This window comes from Platalea leucorodia, assembly GCF_965183815.1.
Source record: "Platalea leucorodia genome assembly, chromosome: 22".
NCBI classification, from domain to species: domain Eukaryota; kingdom Metazoa; phylum Chordata; class Aves; order Pelecaniformes; family Threskiornithidae; genus Platalea; species Platalea leucorodia.
This window is the reverse complement of record NC_138844.1, coordinates 6,030,102-6,049,060: the sequence shown is the minus strand read 5'-3', so window position 1 is coordinate 6,049,060 and position 18,959 is coordinate 6,030,102. Positions and strand designations below refer to the sequence as shown.

General features: G+C 74.4%; 1 protein-coding gene across 3 annotated transcripts; it reads right to left on the bottom strand.

The window, feature by feature from the left end:
• Positions 1-74: 74 nt before the first annotated feature.
• On the bottom strand, positions 75-15,730 carry THRA (thyroid hormone receptor alpha). 3 transcript variants are annotated; one of them, XM_082331679.1, is made up of 10 exons: positions 15,629-15,730; positions 9,915-9,964; positions 8,978-9,181; positions 7,038-7,099; positions 5,612-5,712; positions 5,382-5,529; positions 4,951-5,156; positions 4,390-4,536; positions 4,054-4,312; positions 75-3,101 (listed from the first exon to the last, which is right to left on the bottom strand). In XM_082331679.1, exons 3-10 carry the CDS (start codon positions 9,028-9,030, stop codon positions 2,851-2,853), a joined length of 1,227 nt encoding a protein of 408 aa, XP_082187805.1. In that variant the 5' UTR covers positions 9,031-9,181; positions 9,915-9,964; positions 15,629-15,730; the 3' UTR covers positions 75-2,850. The 3 variants fall into 3 exon arrangements, with proteins under 3 accessions (XP_082187805.1, XP_082187806.1, XP_082187807.1); XM_082331680.1 differs by lacking the exon at positions 15,629-15,730 and adding an exon at positions 15,380-15,420; XM_082331681.1 differs by lacking the exon at positions 9,915-9,964 and having other exon boundaries at positions 15,629-15,646.
• Positions 15,731-18,959: the final 3,229 nt, after the last annotated feature.

The following is an 18,959-nucleotide window of genomic DNA, read 5'->3' as shown; positions in this document are numbered from 1 at the left end:
GGTTTGGTTGTTTTGTTTTTTTTTTTTTTCATCATATATTTATTACATAAATATATAGTAAAATAGACCAGCAACAATTACCATAAAAATATCTTTCTTTAAAATCCTGACCAAAACACAAAAGGGTTTAAAATCGCACGTCACAGACTGTGATTGTCACGGAGCTCAGCGGCCCCCCTGTCCCGCGCCCTACATTCAGCGACGCCGGCCGCGGCCCCCGCCGCCACCGCGGCACCATGCATAGCAGGGGGATCCCGCACCGGGCCGTGCCGAGCCGTGCCAGGGCGTGCCGAGCCGTGCCGGCGGGGCTCGACGCGGCCCCAGGCAGGGGCAGCTCTGGGAGCCATGAGGTATGTGCTTGGGGGGGACGGGGGACGCGGGGACGGGGGACGCGGGGACGGGGACGGCCCGGGGGAGGCGGTGGGGAGGGGGCACCGGTCCTGCCCCCCTGGGCGAAGCCGGGGCCGACGCTGGACGTGCGATGGCGACGCGAAACGGAGACGAGAGGGAGCGGCCCAGGGGGCGCGGGGGGAGTGCGAGGGCGAGGGCGTGCTGGGCAGCGGGGCGGGGGGCCGGGCTGCGCCCCCCAGGACGAGCCACCCCAGGGCACCGTGCTGCCGCCCGGGGGGTCCCGCACCCGCTGCGGGGGGTCACGGTTGCTGCTTAAGACACATCCCGCGACAGCTCTGCCCTGCCACGCCGCCGCGCGGGCAGGCGGGCGGCGAGCGCAGGCAGCGCGCAGGCAGCGCACAGCATCGCATGGACTGTGCACGGGAACGCACGGGCATCGTGTGGCCATCGCCTGGCCACGGCACCGGCACGGCACGGCCGCTGCACCGGCATTGCACCAGCATTGCACCAGCATGCATGGCCGCTGCAGAAGCACGGCACGGCCACCGCAGCGGCACTGCAGCCATCACACGGGCATTGCTCCAGCATGCACAACCGTTGCACCGGCATCGCAGGGCATAGGCATTGCCCGGGCGCCGTGCCGCGGGGGCCGCAGCCCCTGCCCGCAGCCCGAAGGCACGTGTTAAGGCCGGCGCTGGCCGGCGCGCTCAAGGCAGGGCCGAGCGTGACCGCGGGCAGCGGGGGCCGGTGCTGCCGGGGGGGTGCATCCCCAAACCCTGCGCCCCTCAGCGCGGGCGTTAGTGTTTCCCAGCACCGGCTTCTATTGCACAACCCGCAGCCGGTGCCGGCGCAGCCGTGCCCGCCGGGGGCCACGCCGGGACCCCCCCTGTGCCGGGCACCCGGGGTGAGAGCTTAAGACATTTTGCACCCAAGTGCAACGCTGGGCCCTGCTGCGAGGGGCCGAGGGCACCGCGCCCCCCCCCGGCTGCGAGGGCACCCACGGGTGCCACAGCCCTGCCACGCCGTGGCCCCGCTGCACCCCCCGACCCGGCTGCAGGGGGTCCGGCGGGGCCCCCGGACGCGACCCCCGCGGCGGGGGGCCGGGGTGCGGCGGGGAGCCCGGCTCGGCCCCCTGTGCCCGGGGTGGGGGGGGAAGTGTCTCATGTTGGGATTTCTGCTTTTAAACGACCCGTAAAAAGATTTTTTTTTTTTTTAATTACAAAAATTATATATTTTATATATATTTATATATATATATATATATTAGCTTAGGTGGGCCCCGGCAGGCTGCCTGCCTCGCCGGCCGCCCCCCGGCCCGCGCCCCGCCTCGGCCTCCGCCTGAGGTAAGAAAAAATTCACAAACCTAAACTGGGGGGGGGGGGAAAGGTGATAAAACCATTCCCGGGTGCCCCCGCCGCAGCCCTGCCCCCCGCCGAGCCGGGACCCCCGGCCCCCCCCAGCCCCCCGCCGGCCCCCGCCGCAGCCCGGCCCCCCCCGGGAGCAGGGGGGGCGGTTGGGGGGTGCAGCCCCCCGAAGTGCTGCTGCCGGGGGGCCGGGGCAGTAGTGCAGTGGGGGCCATGCGGGGTCCCGGGGGGGGGGCACCCGCTGCCCCCCACCTCCGCCAGCGCCTCCGGGGCCATTGCAACTCCTGACGGACACGACAAATAAACCCACGAGGACGAGGGGGGGGGGGGAAACAACAAAAAAAAAAGGACAACGGAAAAGGTGGGGGGGGGGGGGGGGGCGGCCACAGCGGGTCCTCATGACCCCCCCCCAGCGTCCCGCAGCGCCCACCGTCCGCCGGCGCTTGGCACAAAATCGTCTCCTCTCAGCCCAAAAAAGACAGAGAAAAACCAAAGCCCCGAATCTGGCCCCGAATTTGGGAGGGGGGGGTGCGGGGGGCCACCCCAGCCGGGGCAGACCCAGAGGCCAGCGGGCTGGGGGCCACCAGCCCTGTGCCCCCATGGGCTGGGGTCCCCCTCGCCGCCGCTGTGCCCCCCCCCCCCCCGTGCCCCCCGCCCCGCTATGGGGGGGTCCTGGCCCCCCCGGCCCCCCGCGCCGCTGCCTGGCCAAAAGTGCATGTGGCCGCGGCCCCCCCGGCCGGGGCAGCCTCTCCCTGTGCAGCCCAGAGCCCCCTCCTCTCCTCTGTTCTTCCTCCTCCTCCTCCTCCTCCTCCTCTCTCCTTCCAAAGTGCAGTTAGTTTAATATTTTAGCCTCTCAGGGAGGGAAATAAATGCTTAAAAAATAATAATCTAAGAAGAGAAGGACAATAAAGGAAACGCTCGACCGTCGGGGCCCTTCCCTGTGCAAACAAACAAAATTCGTCAAGTCCTGGGGCGCGGGGGGGGGCGGCGGGAGGGGGGGCACAGCGGGACCCCCACCCTGGGCGCAGCACCCCCCGCCCTCGCCCCTGGGGGGGGGGGGGGGGGGGACGGACAGGGATAAGAAAAATTTGGGGGCAGAGCGAGGGTGGAGGGGGGGCACGAGGGGGTGGCAGCCCTACACCTCCTGGTCCTCGAAGACCTCGAGGAAGAGGGGGGGGAAGAGCTCGGTGGGACACTCCACCTTCATGTGCAGGAAGCGGCTGGCGTGGCAGGCGCCGATCATCCGCAGATCCGTCACCTTCATCAGCAGCTTGGGCCAGAAGTGGGGAATGTTGTGTTTGCGGTAGTTGATGTAGTGCTCGAAGGCCAGCAGGTACGTCTCCTGGCACTTCTCGATCTTCTCCACGCAGATCAGCCCCGTCCGGTCTGCGGGCACAGAGAATCCGGCGTCCGAGGGGGGGGTTCGCCCTCCTGCGAGGCCGCGTGCCCCACACCCCGCTGGGTGTTGGGGTGCCCACCCCGCAGACCTCCTTCAGCCTGGCACGGCTCCCCAGGGCATCGAGGGGCTCACCCCCTGCACCCCATGCTCCTGGGCACGGGGGATTAGGGTGCCCACCCCGTGGACCCCCAGGAGGCTGCGGCACTAAGGACTAGGGTGCCCACCCCTTGCACCCCCAGGCTCTTACAGCACTAAGGATTAGGGTGCCCACCCCTTGCACCCCCAGGCTGCAGCACTGGGGATTAGGGTGCCCACCCCGTGCTCCTGGCCGCTGGGGATTAGGGTGCCCACCCCTTGCACCCCTCCCAGCCTGGCACAGCTCCCCGGGGCTCTGGGCATTAGGTTACCCACCCCGTATCCCCCCCACGCAGCCCGGCACGGCTCCCCAGGGCGCTGGGAATTAGGGTGCTCACCCCACATGGGCGCTGGGAATCGGGGTGCTCACCCCACGTTCCCCCAGCACAGCCTGGCACGGCTCCCCAGGGGCATTCGGGTGCCCACCCCATGCACCCCCAGCTCCTAGGGCAGCTCCAGGGGCATTTCCGTGCCCACCCTGGGAGCTCCCGGCCGTGCCCACCTCCGAGGGCTCGCAGCATCAAGGTGCCCAACGCCATTCACCCCGGGGCACTGGGGTGCCCACCCCACATCCCCCAAAGCCAGTGGGGCACGGTTTCCCCAGGGTGCCCACCCAAAGCACCCCCAGGGTGCCGGGGGCTCTGGGCGTCGGGGTGCTCACTCAACGCACCCTCAAGGTGCTGGGGGCTCTGGGCATCGGGGCACCCACCCCACGCACCCTACGGTTCCCTGGGCACTAGGCACCGGGGTGCCCACCCCATTCCCCACCCCGGCAGCCCCGGGGGCGGCCGCCGATGCCACTACCTGAGGACATGAGCAGCACAGCCTGGAGCAGGGCCACCTCGGTGTCATCCAGGTTGAAGGCAGAGAGGGACTTGCCCAGGTCGAAGATGGCATCGGAGACGACGCCGAGGCCGCCGTTCTTGAGCTGCTCCCGCTTGACGGCCATCTCCCCGCTGAGCGTCAGCGTCTCGCTCTCGGGGTCGTAGCGCACGGCCGCCCGCAGCGACATGATCTCCATGCAGCAGCCCTTCAGCAGGATGATCTGGTCTTCGCAAGGCAGCTGGGGGGGAGACGGCGTCAGCGGGGGGGGGATTGCCGCGACCCCGGCCCCACCGCCCCCCCCGGGCCCCCCCTTACCTCCGAAAACATGGGCAGTTTTTTGGCAAAGTCGACCACGCGGGTGATGGCCGGGGTGATGATTTTTGTAAACTCGCTGAACGCCTCCAGGTCGACTTTGTCCCCGTCGGGCATGGAGGCCATGGGCGACTGGCCGATGTCCTCGGGCTGCGGGGACGGACAGCGGGGTCGGGGGGTGCGGTGTGACCGTGTCCCCCCCCCCCGGACCCCCATCGCGGCGGGGGGGCGGGGGGAACGGAGGCAGGGCTGGGTGCGGGGCAGCAGCCAGGAGAGGGAGCTGTGTGCCAGCGCCGCTGCGGGGACGGGGACAGGGACAGGGCCACCACGCAGGGCACAGCTGTCCCCTTCGGTCACCGCTCACCCCTTAACCCTTCTGGCGGTGACAAGCTCAAGGACACCGGGCGACGTCCCGAACCCCCGGCTCCGACCGCCCCCCTGGTGCAGGGCCACCGTGAGCGCTGCCTGCCATGCATGCACCGAGCCTGCGGGTGCTCAGCTGCCACCGGCCGGGGCGGGGGGTCCGGGGTGGCGGCGGGTTCCCCCCCCGCCCCGTGCCCTCACCAGGAATTTCCGCTTCTGCTTCCAGTGGCTGCCCTGGGCGTTGGTGCTGCGGTGGGCCTCCGTCACCACGTGGATCAGCTCCCACTCCTCCGCGCTGGGGTTGGGGCGATGCTGCAGCGACTTGATCATCTCCTCCTTCCGCCGCCGCTCCCGGTTCTCCTCGATCAGCTTCCGCTTCGCTACCCGCTTCGAATCATCCAGCACCACTGCCGGGAGCCCCCCCGTCAGCCGGCACCCCTCCGAACCCCCGCCGTGCCGTACCGGGCATCCCGCCCCGCTCCCACGGCGTGGCACCCCGTGCCCGACACCCCAGCCTGGTCCTGATGCTGCACCAGGCACCCCAGCCCGCCCCACGGCACCGCCAGCCGTGCCGGGACCCCGCGCCGTCCCCACGGCGGCAGCGGGTGCCCCCCCAGGCCCCCCGCACTCACGGTCCATGGCCATGCCCACGGAGATGCACTTCTTGAAGCGGCAGAGCTGGCACTGGTTGCGGGTGATCTTGTCGATGACGCAGCAGCCATCGTACTTGCAGGAGTAGGTGGGGTGCAGGTTCTTCTGGATGGTCCGACGGAAAAAGCCCTGGGGACGGCGGGGTGGGGGGGACACGGTGAGCCCCGGTGAGCCCCCCTGCCCGCCCCCTGCCCGCTCCCTGCCCGCTCACCTTGCAGCCCTCGCAGGTGATGCAGCGGTAGTGGTAGCCGGTGGCCTTGTCCCCGCACACCACGCACTGTTCATCTTTGTCCAGGTAACTAGGGATGTACCCTGCGGGGCGCCGCGCGTCAGGGACCCCCGCCGCGCCCCGCTGCCACCACCGCGTCCCCCCCGGGCCTCAGTTTCCCCCCGCAGCAGCATCTGCCGCCCCGCCATGCTGCGGGCAGCCCCGGCACGGGAAGGGTTAAAGGCCGGGGGGCTGGGGGGGCTGCCGGAGCCCCCCGCAGCAATAAAGCTCCCATTATCCGGCTCCCCGGCCGGCTGCGGGGGGGCGTCCCTGTCCCCCCCGGCACACAATGGCCCACTGTCCCCGCTATTGTCCGGGGTCCCCCAGCCCGGCAGCCCGGGGACCAGCCCCCCATCGCCGGCCTCACGGGGAAACTGAGGCACGGAGCACCCACGATGCACGAGGGGGGTTCCCAGCACCCCGGGATCCCTGTGCCCCCCCGGGATGGAGCAAACCCAGGTGGGGGGGCGCTGAGAGCCCACCCTGACGCCCTGCGGGTGCCGGACGCGGGGGGCCCCCGGGGCCTCCCCCCCCAGAAGGGTGCGGGAGGGCTGGGCCGGGAGCGGGCGCCTGGGTCCCTCCGGCGGCCCCCGCTCCCGCCGGGCAGGATCCCGCCGGCTCGGCCGCTCCCCGCTGGGGAATGGGGCAGGGCTGGGGGGCAGCGCCCGGCCGGGCCCCCCTTATCTCCCACCCCAGGGTGCTGCCGGCCCTGATAGCACCGCCCCAGCCCGGGCCACGGCCACGGGGCGCGGAGGGGGACGGGCACCCCACGGGGACGTGGGGCGCTCGGGGTCCTGGTGGGGACGGGGTGTGCTGGGGACCCTGTGGGACCCCACAGGGATGTGGGGTGCTGGGGAGGGCAGGAGAGAGGGGTGCCCGTGGGACCCTGGGGTGCCTGGCAAGGACACAGGGTTCCCAGGGAACCCTGGGGTGCCCACCAGGGACACGGGGTGCCCGTGGGACCCTGGGGGACCCAGAAGAGACAGGGGGTTCTCGGGGGACCCTGGGGTGCCTGGCAAGGACATGGGGTTCCCGTGGGACCCTGGGGGACCCAGAAGAGACAGGGGGCTCCCGGGGAACGCCAAGATGCCTGGCAAGGACACGGGGTTCCCGGGGGACCCAGAAGAGACAGGGGGCTCCCGGGGGACCCTGAGGTGCCTGGCAAGGACACGGGGTTCCCGGGGGACCCCAGGATGCTCAGCATGGCGTGGGGAGCCCACGGGATGCAGGCAGGACACGGGGTGCCTGCAGAAGCCGGTGGGGATGCGGGGCGCCCAGGGGAGCCGGGGGTGCCCGGCAGGGACGTGGGGCACCCAGGGGAGCCCGGCAGTGCCGGGGGGTCCCGGTGGGTGCCGGGGGGGTCCCGTACCTGACATGCTGCTCTTCACCAAACATTGGCTGCTCTTTCTTTTGCGCTTGCCATCCAGCCACCTGCGGGAGGGGACCAGGCTGGGACGGTGCCCCCGGCCCCCCCGCAGCTGGGAGGGGGGCACCCCTCGCCCGGGGGTCCCGGGAGGGGGGGCAGGGGTGATGCCACGTGTGGGGTCCGGCGTTGGGGTGCCAGGGGCAGGGACCCACGGGTGCAGGGTGGGGCGGGGGCCCCGGGGACCCCCCACCCGGGACACGGCATCGCCCGGGGGGGCTGCGCTGGGGCTGGGGGGGGGGGGGAAGGGGGGAGAGGGAGGAAAAGGGTGGGGGAGGGGCAGGGAAGGGGTGGCGCGTGGGGGAGGGGCAGGGAAGGGGTGGGGGAGGGGAGGGTGGGGGAGGGGCTCATTTACAGTCAAAGACAAAATGTCCTTTTGGCTCAGCGGGGAAGTGACATCAGAGGCGCTCAGCCAATGGCTGGCGGCGGGGGTCCGCGCCTCGCCCGCACGGCAGCAGCCCATTGGCGGAGGCGCCGGGCTCGGCCGGGGGGGGGCGCGGGGGGGGGCACCTGCGGCCGGGGGTCCCGCACCCAGGGGCGCCCCCGCGGCGGGGGGGGCCCGGCTCCGGCCCAAGGTGACCCCGGGCCTGGCTCCCCCCGGGGCCCTCCCGAAATAGCCCCGGGCCAGGGTGGCCCGAGGGGCCCCGGCCGGGGAAGGGGGCGGCAGGGAGAGGCCCCCACGGGGGACGCAGGGGCACGAGTGGGGCCATGGGGGGGAAGAGGGGTGCAGGGGGACACCCGGGGCACGGACACGTACGCGACCACGCAGGGATGCGTGGGGACACGCAGGGCATGAGGATGCACCGGGCGTGGGGACGCGTGGGACACAAGGATGCGCAGGGCACGGGGCCACACGGGACACGGACGTGTACACAGCCACGCAGGGGGGCACGGGGACACGCAGGGCACGGGGATGCACAGGGCACGGGGACACGCAGGACGCGGGGATGCACAGGGCACGGGGACACGCAGGACGCGGGGATGCACAGGGCATGGACGTGTACACAGCCACGCAGGGGGGCACGGGGACACGCAGGGCACGGGGACACGCAGGACGCGGGGATGCACAGGGCATGGACGTGTACACAGCCACGCAGGGGGGCACGGGGACACGCAGGGCACGGGGACACGTGGGACACACTGGGCACGGGGACACACAGGGCACCGGGATGCACAGGCATGGGGCCACACGGGGCATGGGCATGTATGCAACCACGCAGGGGTGCACGGGGACACGCAGGGCACGGGGACACGCAGGACACGGGGATGTACGCAGCCACGCAGGGATGCACAGGGAGACGCAGGGCATGGGGATGCGTGGGACACACTGGGCATGGGGATGCACGGGGCATGGGGACACTTGGGGACACACAAGGATACAGAGGGCGTGGGGCCACACGGGGCACAGACATGTACGCAGCCACGCAGGGATGCACGGGGACACGCAGGGCACGGGGACGCACGGGGACACATGGGACGCACTGGGCACGGGGGCACACTGGGCACGGGATGCACCAGGCGTGGGGACACATGGGACACAAGGATACAGAGGGCGTGAGGCCACACGGGGCACGGACATGTACACAGCCATGCAGGGGTGCACAGGGAGACGCAGGGCATGGGGACATGTGGGAGACACTGGGCATGGGGATACACCAGGCATGGGGACACTTGGGGACGCTTGGGGACACACAAGGATACAGAGGGCGTGGGGCCACACGGGGCACGGACATGTACACAGCCACGCAGGGGTGCACGGGGACACATGGGACACACTGGGCACGGGGGCACACTGGGCACAGGGACGCACGGGGACACGCGGGGCACAGTGACACCGGGGGCAGAGGGGGCTGCAGCAGCCGGGCCAGGCTGAGGCGGGGGCTCACCGGGTGTCCTCTGGCTCCGACAGCGGGTCCAGGGTGCTGGGCTTCTGTTCCATTCACCGCAATTCCATCAAGGAGCGCTCAGCACCGACCGAGTGGGCTCCGCCACCGGTGCCACGCGCGGGGGGGCCACGGCGGGGGGCTACGACGCGCGCCCCATGGCGCCCGCCTCAGTGCTCAGCTCCGCGCAGCATCCCGGGCTGGACCCTGCCGAGACAAACCGCGGCTGAGCCCGGACCCCCGGCGAGGGCCGCAGCCCCGGGCGGCCCCCCGGGTGCTCGCGCCGCGGTGCAGGGCTGGGCGAGAGCATGCAGGGGGTGCAAGAACGCGTGGAGCATGCGAGAGCGTGCAGGAGCGTGCAAGAGCATGCAAGAGCAAGCGGGGCTGGGGAAGAGCGTGCAGGGTGTGCAAGGCTGCGTGGAGCGTGCAACGACGCGCAGAGCGCGCAGGGCTGGGCGAGAGCATGAGGGGCGTGCAAGAACACGTGGAGCGAGCAAGGGCTTGCAGGGTGTGTGCAACAGCGTGCGGGGCTGGGCGAGAGCATGCACGGGTGTGCAAGGCTGCGCGAGAGCACGTGGGGTGTGCAAGCGTGCACGGGTGTGCAAGGCTGGGCAAGAGCATGAGGGGCGTGCAAGAACACGTGGAGCAAACAAGGGCTTGCAGGGCGTGTGCAACAGCATGCAGGGCTGGGCGAGAGCGTGCACGGGTGTGCAAGGCTGTGTGAGAGCGTGCAAGGAAGCGCAAGCGTGCACGGCGGTGGCAGCGGGTGCTGCATGCAGCCGTGGGGCAGGGCAGGGCTGGGGGGGCCCCCCAAGCCGTGGGGGGAGCCCAGGGGGGTGGGGGTGCACAGAGCAGCCCCCCCTGCCCAGTGGCCAGGCTGAGCCCCGATGCGTTCTCCCCACGTGTGGCCCCTGTGCAGGGTGGGTGGGAGGGGACTTACGGGGCGGGGGGCGCCGGGGGGGCCGGGGGATCCCTCCTCCGCGAGCTCTCCTGCAGCAAAGACACGGCACGGTGGGGCCGGGGCGCGGGCAGCACCGGGGGCACCCGCTGCCCCCCCCCCTGCAAACCCCCGTGATGGGGAAACTGAGGCACGACCCCAGCGGACCCCCCCTCGCCCCCTCCCAGGCTCCACGTCCCCACGGGTGCCCAGCACCCACCCCGCACACCTGCAGCACCCCAGTGGGATGGGGGGGACCCCGCTTGCGTGCACCCCCCGTGAACCCCCGGCGGCCTGCTCCGGCACGGGGGTGCGGGGGGGTGCGGGGGCCCCCAGCCCGCGCCGGGGGGGCGTGGGGCTGCGCCGGGCACCGTGCCTGGCCCTCGGGCTCCTCCGCTCCGTGCGGGGACAGGCAGAAAGTAGGTCACGTTTGTCTTGGCCGCCGCAGAAATTCCTCCGGCGGATTTAAAACGCAGCGGACGAGGCTCGGCTGCGCCTGGCCCCCCCCGACACCCCCACGCCACGGGGCACCCCGGCCCGGCGCCCTGGCCCCCCTCCAGCCGGGGATGCCCGGGCAGCGCCGGGATGGGGGCGAGGGATGCTGCACCCATGGGTGCGCGGCGGCACCCCACGCCGCTGCGGGGCGAGCGCGCGCATGCGACGCGCGGCGGGGTTTTCACGAGGGGTCCCTGCCGCCCCCAGGCACGTGCCCTGGGGGGGCTCATCGCCTGCCCCTGCCTCTGCGGGGAAACTGAGGCACCACAGGGCACCCCACCGCCCCTGGGCCCCCTCCCCACCTTGGGGGGCTCGGGGGGGCCGAGGGCTCCTCGCCGCAGCTCCAGGCCAGGCTTTGGGGCCGGCCGCCAGCGGTACCTATAGAGCCGGGGCGGCGCGGCCGGGGGCTGCAGCAAATGTTTGTTCCATATGGGAACGGCGCGCGGAGACTTCCAAGTATAGGCACTGGCAGCGCGCCAGGGCTACGCGGCCCCGCCGGGCACCGGCCCCCCCGACCCCCCGCCCCCCTTCCCCCGGGACCCCGCGCGCCAGCAGAGCCCTGACCCGCTCGGTGCACATGTGGGGCCGGGGTGCGTCGCCACTGCGGCGAGGCCGGCACGGGCCGGGGCACGAGGCGCTCTGAAGCGCAGGGTGGGCTTGGCCACTGCTGCCTCAGTTTCCCCGCCGGGGCGGCCAGGCCGGCAAGCCGGTGTCGAATTAAGAGGGGCTTAGGGCTAAAGCCGGGGCTCAGCGCCACTAAGTTGGGGCTTGCCCGCGCCAGCGAGCGTCCCCATCAGCCCCCGCCGACACCCCCGGGATCGCCGGCACCCCGCGCCCGGCCCAGCCCGCGGTGCCGCTCCAGGAACCGTCGCTCGAGGAATCCTGGGCGCGCTGGGGCGGCCCAGACAGACAGACAGACAGACACGGGAGGCGGCTCTCCTCCTCCTCCTCCTCCTGCGGGACACATGCGATGAGCGCAGTCGGGTCTCAGCCCCCCACGCTGCTCCCTGTGCCCTGGGGAGCCCAACGCCCAACCCGGGCGTCCCCACCCTGTGGGACCGGGTGCGGGGCTGGGTGGGAGCGGGGCGGCAGCAGGCGGGGGCCCCCACCCTGCGCCCCCCCCAGCCCAGCCCCACGCCCAGGGGAGCGTTTCTGCTGAGTCGGGCGGTTGCAGGCGACGGAAAACAACCTGGGGTCAAAGTCCAGGGCTGGGCCGGTGGCGGGAGCCACCTCGCCCCACGGGGGGCACCCAGCACCCTGCTCCCTGGCGACGCCACCCCTGGGGACCCCCCAGGATGGGGACCACATCCCAGGGGACAGCCCTCCGCCAAGACACCGGCCACCGCAGTGCAGCCAGACATGGGTGCCGGGTACCGGGGACGCCCCACGGGGACGCCCATCAGCGTCCCTGCCCCCCGGGACAGATGGGCTCCGGGGGTCCCGGGCGCCTCCTCCCCCCGCCCAGCTGCCATCTGGGTCAGGGAGGTGAGGGCCTAAGCGCTTTAGCCAGGGTGCCAATTAGCGCGATTAGCGCGGGCTGGGGGCAGGGCGCCGCGGGCAGAGCCGCCGCTCCCGCACCCGCTGGACACCGGCACACGACGCCCAGTTGCGCAGGCAGCTGCGGGCAGCGGCACGGCGGGCAGCAGCACTGCTGGAGAAACCCTGGCCGTGCCGGCTGGCAGGATCGTGCCATGGGAGCGCGGCCAGGCACGGGGGCACCTGCCGTGGCACAGCTGGCAGTGCCCGGCACGCGCCGGTGCCCACATGTGCGGCTGCGCCCGGTGCCACGTGCGCGTCCTTGCCCGGTGCCTTGTGCTCACCCCACACCTTGGCCGGTCACCCTACGCCCGGTGCCGTGCAGCGCCTGGTGCGGCGGGGTGCCCGGTGCCGTGGGGCACGCGTGGCAGCGTGCGGCGGGGCCGGCGTGCCGGGAGGCTGCAGGAATCCCAGGCATGTGCAGCAGCTGGGCAGCCCGAGCGCAGGGGATGCCATGGGCCTGACATCAGGGCAGCCCACCCCGTGGCACGGGGACCCGCGCGGTGCCCCCTCCCCACGCGCGCGGGGTCCGGGCCGTGCCGCAGAGTGGGCTGGCCAAGGCTGCCTCTGCTGCGGCCAGGGCGCATGGGCACCGCGGCCCCGTCCACCCCGGGGCTTGGCGGTTCAGGGAGGCCACCACCCAAGCGAGGGCAGGCGGCCACGGGGACGGTGACCTGTCCCGGCGCTGACCGGGCTCCCGCAGGCTGCCGCGGCCTCGCGCCTCCGACGGGTCCTGGATCGCCGCTGCGGGGACCTGTGCCACGACCCTGACGCGCACCGGCCCCGCAGCCAGCACGAACCCCGAGGGACTCCTGGTGCTGTTAAGTCCAACCGAGGCCACGCCAGCTGCTCCTTCCCGTGGCGCCCGAGCGCGTGGCCAGGACGAGGCGGCAGCCCCGGCTCCGCTCCCCCCGCCCTGTTGGCCGCTTTCGGCCATGCCTCAGTTTCCCCATCCCACCGGGGTCGCTGGCAGGGAGCTGCTCGGCAGAGGAAGAGCCACGGTACCACTTCCCCCAGCACCATGCCCCTCGTGCCAGCGCGGCAAGACGTAGCCGGATCCCCGTGCCCCGGCTCCTCCTGACCACAAAGGACACCCGACGGGGACCCCCGGGCACCCGGCACGCACCGAGTGCCCGCGGTCTCAGCTCACTGGGGCGGCTGCGGGTCCCAAGCCCCGTGGGGTGCCCCCGGCCCCGGCGAGGCTGTGCCGGGACGCCGGAGAGCTATTCTCAGCGCCTGGAGCTTGGCACGGGGATGGGGACGTTTCTAAATCGGGGGCTCCAGTTCACGTGCACCGGGACGGGGGGGGCCCTGGGTTCCCTCCCCGGGGGCCCCCGCTCGCAGAGGGGATGGAGCCGTCACCTCGCCCGGGGTCGGCACCGCCGGTGGGACGCGGGAACCGGCACCGAGCCCGGCCGGGGCCTGGGAAGGGGACACGGGGGACGGTCCCCACAGTGTCCCCACGGCCACCCGACCCCTGCTCGGCCGGGGCAAACCGAGGGTCCGCAGTGCCGGTGCGACCTCCGAGCGACACCGCCCCGGGGGGGGCCCGGCCCCGCAGCTCCCCCCGGCCGCATCCAGCCTGAGCGGGGCCCCGGGCGCCCTGCCCGCGCCCGCCTTCGCCTTCACCGCATCCCCCCCTCCTCCTCCTCCTCCTCCTCCCGCCCCCCCTCCCGCCGCCTGGAAGGGGACCCAGGCGTCCGGCCCCGCCCCCGCGCTCCACCGCGCACCGGCGGCTGCGCGGGGTCCGGCGGGGCCGGGGCGGGGGGGGGGGGCGCGGGGGGGGACCCCCGGGGCTCGCTGCCCCGGGAAAGCGCCCGGCGGGGTGCGGAGGGGGCGATTCCTGGAGCCGCCGCCCCCCCGGGAGGGGACGGGGATGGGGGGGGGGAGCGCAGCCCCCCCCCCGCTCCCCAACGCCCGTGGGGTGCGGGGCCCCGGGGGTGGGCGGTCCTCAGGGCCCGCACCGGCCCCCCCCGCATCCCCACCCGCGGGGCTGCCACGCCGCGGCCCCGCGAAGGTCACGGCCGCGGCCGGGCGGGGGGTGACGGGGGGGGACCCCTGCCCGGCCCCCCCCCCCCCCCGCCCAGCTGCGGGCTCGGGGGGTGCGGGGCCGCAGCGGCGTGCGGAGCAGCTGCGGGGGGGCCCACGCAGCCGCACGGCAGCGCCGGGGGGGGGGGGATGCGCCGCGCCCCCACCCTACGCCAAGACCCCCCGGGCGGGGGAGCCCCCCCCAAACCGGTTCCACCGGGGCCTGCGCGCGCCCCACGGCGGCCCCAGCGCCCCCCCCGCCCCGCCGGAGCCGCCGGGGGTCCCCGGGGCCGGCGGGGGTCAGGCGGGGTGAGGCGCAGCCCCGGTCCCCCCCGCGGCCGGGGCCGGCGGCGGCAGCCCCGCGGTGCGGGGGTCACGGCGGCCGCCGCGGCTGAAGGTCGGCCCGGGGCCGGCGGGGAGGTCGAGCCGGAGGCCCCGGCAAGGCCGAGCGGTCCCGGGGTGACCTTGGCCGCGACACCCGGCTGCCCTGCCTCAGTTTCCCCGGTTCGCACCGCTGGGCGGGGGGGGGGGGCCGGGGAAACGCACCGGAGCCCGGCCGGGACCGCAACCCGCGCCCCGCCGGTGGCACCGGGACCGCCGCACCCCGGGCAGGATCCGACCCCCCCGCTCGGGATTGCGGGGGGGGGAGACGCGGCAGCCCGCGCCCCCCCGGGACCGCGGGACGGCGTGGGGAGGGAGGGGACCCCCGCCACGCCCCGCGCCCCGCTCGGCGGGGGCAGCCCGGGGGTGCGGGGCCGGACCCCCCCCGCACCGGGGACGCCCCCCGCTGCCCCCGCCCCAGCCGGGAGCGGCCGAACCGCCCCCCCCCCCCCCCCCCCGCTCCCGGCGCAGCAAAAAAATAATAATAAAAAAAAAAAAAATTAAAGAACCCCCCCCCTCGCAGGCATTCCTGCCGCCGCTGCCCGGAGCGGGGCGGGCGGGGACGGCCACGGGGCACGGCCACGGCCCCCCCCGCGCCCCCCCGGCCCGGCCGGGCCACGGCCCCCCCCCCCCGCGACACGGCCACGGCCTGCCCACGGCACGGCCCCGCGCCCTGCCCACGGCACGGCCCCGCGCCCGTCACCGCAGAGCCACGCCGCCGCCGCCACGGCCCGGGCCCACGGGCCCCCGCCACGCCACGGCCACGCAACCGCCGCGGGGCGGGGGGGGGGGGGGGGCACGGCGCTGCAGGGGGGCGGGGGGCTGGGGGGGGCTGCCCGCCCTGCGGCCCCCCCGCCCCGCTCCCCCCGCCCCGCTCCCCCCGCGGCCGTGGCGGGGCGGGCGGGGGGCTGCAGCGGCGGGGGGGGGGGAGCGTGGGGCGCGGACCCCCCCCCCCCGGGCCCCACGGGGGACGCGGCCCCCCCCCGCCCCACGCCAAACGCCCGGATTTTTTCAGGAAAAATATTTACCCGTGTTTTTCCTCCCGGTGCGCGCTCGGGCCCGGCCCCCCCCCCGCTCCCCGCCGCTCCCGGGCCCCCCCCCGCCCCGGTCCCGTGTGCCCCCCCCCCCCCCCCCCCCATTACACGCACCGAACTGCGCCCGGGCTCAGCCGGGGGCGCCCGGGGGGGCGGGGGGGGGGGGGGCCGCGGCCGGCGGTAAACAACCGGGCTGCGGCGGGGCCGGGCGGGGGGCGGCGGCGGGGCCCCCTCGGGCCGTACCTGGGCGGCGGCGGCGGCGGCGGGCGCGGAGCGGGGCGCGGAGCGGAGCGGAGCGGGGCGCAGCGGCGGCGGCGGCGGCCGACGGCTCCTGGCTCCTCCCCCGGCCCCGCCGCGCCGCCCGTTCCGCCGCGGCCGCAGCCCCCTCCGCCGGCCGCAACCGCTCCCTGCAGCCGCCGCGCCCGCCCCGCGGCCCCCGAGTGGGGACCCACGGGAGGGGGAACCCCCACGGGGGGGGGGGGGGGCGAGGGGGACGGGGACCGGCGGGGATGGCCGTGGCCGGTGATGTTGCGGGTGGGGAGGCCGGGACGGTGCCCACGGGGAGCCGGGGACGGGGCCCGCAGGGATGTCGTGACAGCGACAACGGGGACAGGGGACGGTGCCCACGGGGCTGGGGTCTGCACCCACGGGGGGCTGGCGACGGTGCCCGCGGAGGCCCGGGGACGGTGCCCGTGGCGGCGTGGGGACGGCGCCCGCGGGGATGCTGTGACAGTGACAAGGGGGTGCCCGCAAGGGCTGGGGACAGCACCCACGGGGAGCTGGGGACGGTGCCCGTGGGGGGGCAGATGGACGTGGTGCCCACGGAGGCGCAGTGGCGGTGACAACGGGGACCGGGGACGGTGCCCACAGGGTTGGGGGACGGCACCTGAGTGGAGCTGGAGACGGTGCCCACGGGGACGTGGGGATGGTGCCCACGGGGAGCTGGGGACAGCGCCCGAAGGGGTGCAGTGACAAGGGTGACGGGGGACAACCCACGGGGGTTGGGGACAGCACCCACGGGGCGTGGGGACGGGGCCCACGGGGCCCCACCGCGGTGCCCGCCCGTGGCGGGGCGGGGATGGGGCTCGTGGGGAGCCGGGGACGGTGCCCACGGGGCGTGGGGACGGTGCCCACGGGGCGGGGGCCAGCTCCGCACCCCGGGGTGCCCAGCCTGGCCCCGGGGGGCACCCACCGGCCCCACGGGGCACCCACACGGTGCGTGGGCCCTGCCCCTGCGCCCCCCCGGGGGGGTGTGGGGCTGGGGGGGGGGCTGTGGGGCAGGGATCCGCCGTGGGGCTGGGGCCGGACCCCGCCGTGGGGCCGCGCAGTGGGGGCGCGAGGGGTGGCTGGGGGGGGCGCTGGGGGTCCCGTCCCCCCCCCAGCACCCCAACCCGCCCGTCCCACCCCACCTCCTTCCCAGCAGCCCCTGCGCCCAGCCCCCCCGCCTCTGTTCCCCCCCCCCCGGACTACACATCCCATCATGCCCGGGCTTAAAGGGCCGCTGCCGTGTGTCCGTCCCCCCCCCCCCCGCCCCGGGGACCCCCAGCGCGGCCCTGGGACCCCCGGGGGGCTCGGCCTGGCCGCTCCCCCCCCCAGCCCCGTGCCCACCCCTCCCTGCGCTGCACAGGCTGTGCGGTGGCACCCAGGGGACGAAGGGACCCAGGGGACGAGGGGGTCCCCGGGGGACGAGGGGGTCCCCGGGGGATGAGGGGGTCCCCGGGGGATGAGGGTCTCCAGGGGAGGGGGATAACAGGGCACGGCAGCAGCCAGGGGAGGAGGGTCCCCAGGGGACAGCGGCTCTCAGGGCACGGTAGTGCCCAGGGGACGGGGACACCAAGGGGACAGGATACCCAGGGGACAGGGGTACCCAGGGGATGGGGGTACCCAGGGGATGGGGGTACCAATGGTGTGGTGGTGCCCAGGGGATGGGGGTACCTACGGCACGGTGGTACCTAGGGGATGGGGGTACCCAGGGGACGGTGGTACCCAGGGGACAGTGGTGCCCAGGGGATGGGGGTACCCAGGGGATGGGGGTACCCAGGGGACAGGGGTACCCAGGGGATGGGGGTACCCAGGGGACGGTGGTGCTCAGGGGACAGGGGTACCTACGGCACGGTGGTACCTAGGGGATGGGGGTACCCAGGGGACGGGGGTACCCAGGGGATGGGGGTACCTATGGTGTGGTGGTGCCCAGGGGATGGGGGTACCCAGGGGATGGGGGTACCAATGGTGTGGTGGTGCCCAGGGGATGGGGGTACCCAGGGGATGGGGGTACCAATGGTGTGGTGGTGCCCAGGGGATGGGGGTACCCAGGGGACAGGGGTACCCAGGGGACAGTGGTACCCAGGGGACGGGGGTACCCAGGGGATGGGGGTACCCAGGGGATGGGGGTCCCCGTGGCACGGCGGTGCCCAGAGCAGACCCTGTCCTCCCCCCCAGGGCTGGGGGCAGTCACGGCCTGGGCTGCTGCTGGGCGTCCCACGCCCGGGGGCCCCGTGGCCCCCCCAGTCCCCCTGGTCCCTGCGCTGCCCCTGGTCCCCACCGCCCTGTGGTCCCCGTGGCCCCCCCGGCCCCCCTGGTCCCACAGTCCCCGTGGGCCTCCCGGTCCCCGCTGCACCCCGGGCCCCCCCGTCCCCACGGGCGGCGGCAGCCGGGGTGCCAGCGTGGCAGGGGCAGGGGCAGGGTGGCGGCACCCCCGGCCTGGCCCCCGCCTGTACCGTACACTTTATCCTCGGCAAACACGGCGCGTCTGCGGCCGCCCCCCCCGCGACGCCGTCTGCCCGCGATAAGGCCGCGGCTGAGCTCGGCTGCCCCCGGCCCACCTCAGCACAGCGCCGTGTCCCCAGATCCCCCCGCCCGCGCCCACCAGCACCCTCCGTCCCAAAGGGGAAACTGAGGCAGGGTTGCGGTTCGCCCGCAACCCCCCCGGCGCGCGGACGGGCGCCTCTCCCACCCGTCGCCGGTCCCCGTCCCCTGCGATGACCCTGCGAGTTGCCCCCAATGCCACCCCCAGGCCCCTCTGTGCCCCCCCGGGCAGGGTGGGGACCCCAGCGCCCCGCGGCAGACCCCGAGCCGGGGGGGACGAGGGACATGGAGGGGCCGCGTCGCTCTCGGGGCGCGACGCAGTCGGCCGGAACAGGCTCATTAAAATTCATCCCGCTGCTCTGCGGCGCGGAGCCGCTATATATAGCCCCAGCCTGGCGGCACGGCCGAGCTGGGCCCCCCCGGGCCCCCCGGGAAGGGGGTGACGCTGGGTGCAGCCGGGCGCCTGCGTCCCCATCACCGGGGGCCCCCGTGGGGCAGCACCCGCCGCCGGACGGGGGTCCGGGTGCCCCCATGGGGGTGCCTCCCGCCCCATGGGGGTGTCCCCCACCCCTGGCTGTGTCCCGCCACCCCTGGCTGTGTCCCCACCCCAGGCTGTGTCCCCCCCACCCCGCCTTCCCGCTGGGAGCCCCTCCTGGGAACCAAATCCTTCGCACCCCATCAAACACCGGCGCGGGCAGGCGGGAACCGGCCATGTGCCCCCCGGCAGGCACCGGCACCGGGGGTCCCGGCTGCCCCGGTTACCCCGTGG

Excerpts from the sequence above, each read along its gene's own strand:
- THRA (XM_082331679.1), bottom strand. The coding sequence starts at position 9,030 with ATGGAACAGAAGCCCAGCACCCTGGACCCGCTGTCGGAGCCAGAGGAC. Across the intron at positions 5,530-5,611 it reads TCACCTGCGAGGGCTGCAAG|GGCTTTTTCCGTCGGACCAT; the intron begins GTGAGCGGGCAG and ends CGCCGTCCCCAG. Across the intron at positions 4,313-4,389 it reads AACTGCCCATGTTTTCGGAG|CTGCCTTGCGAAGACCAGAT; the intron begins GTAAGGGGGGGC and ends TCTCCCCCCCAG.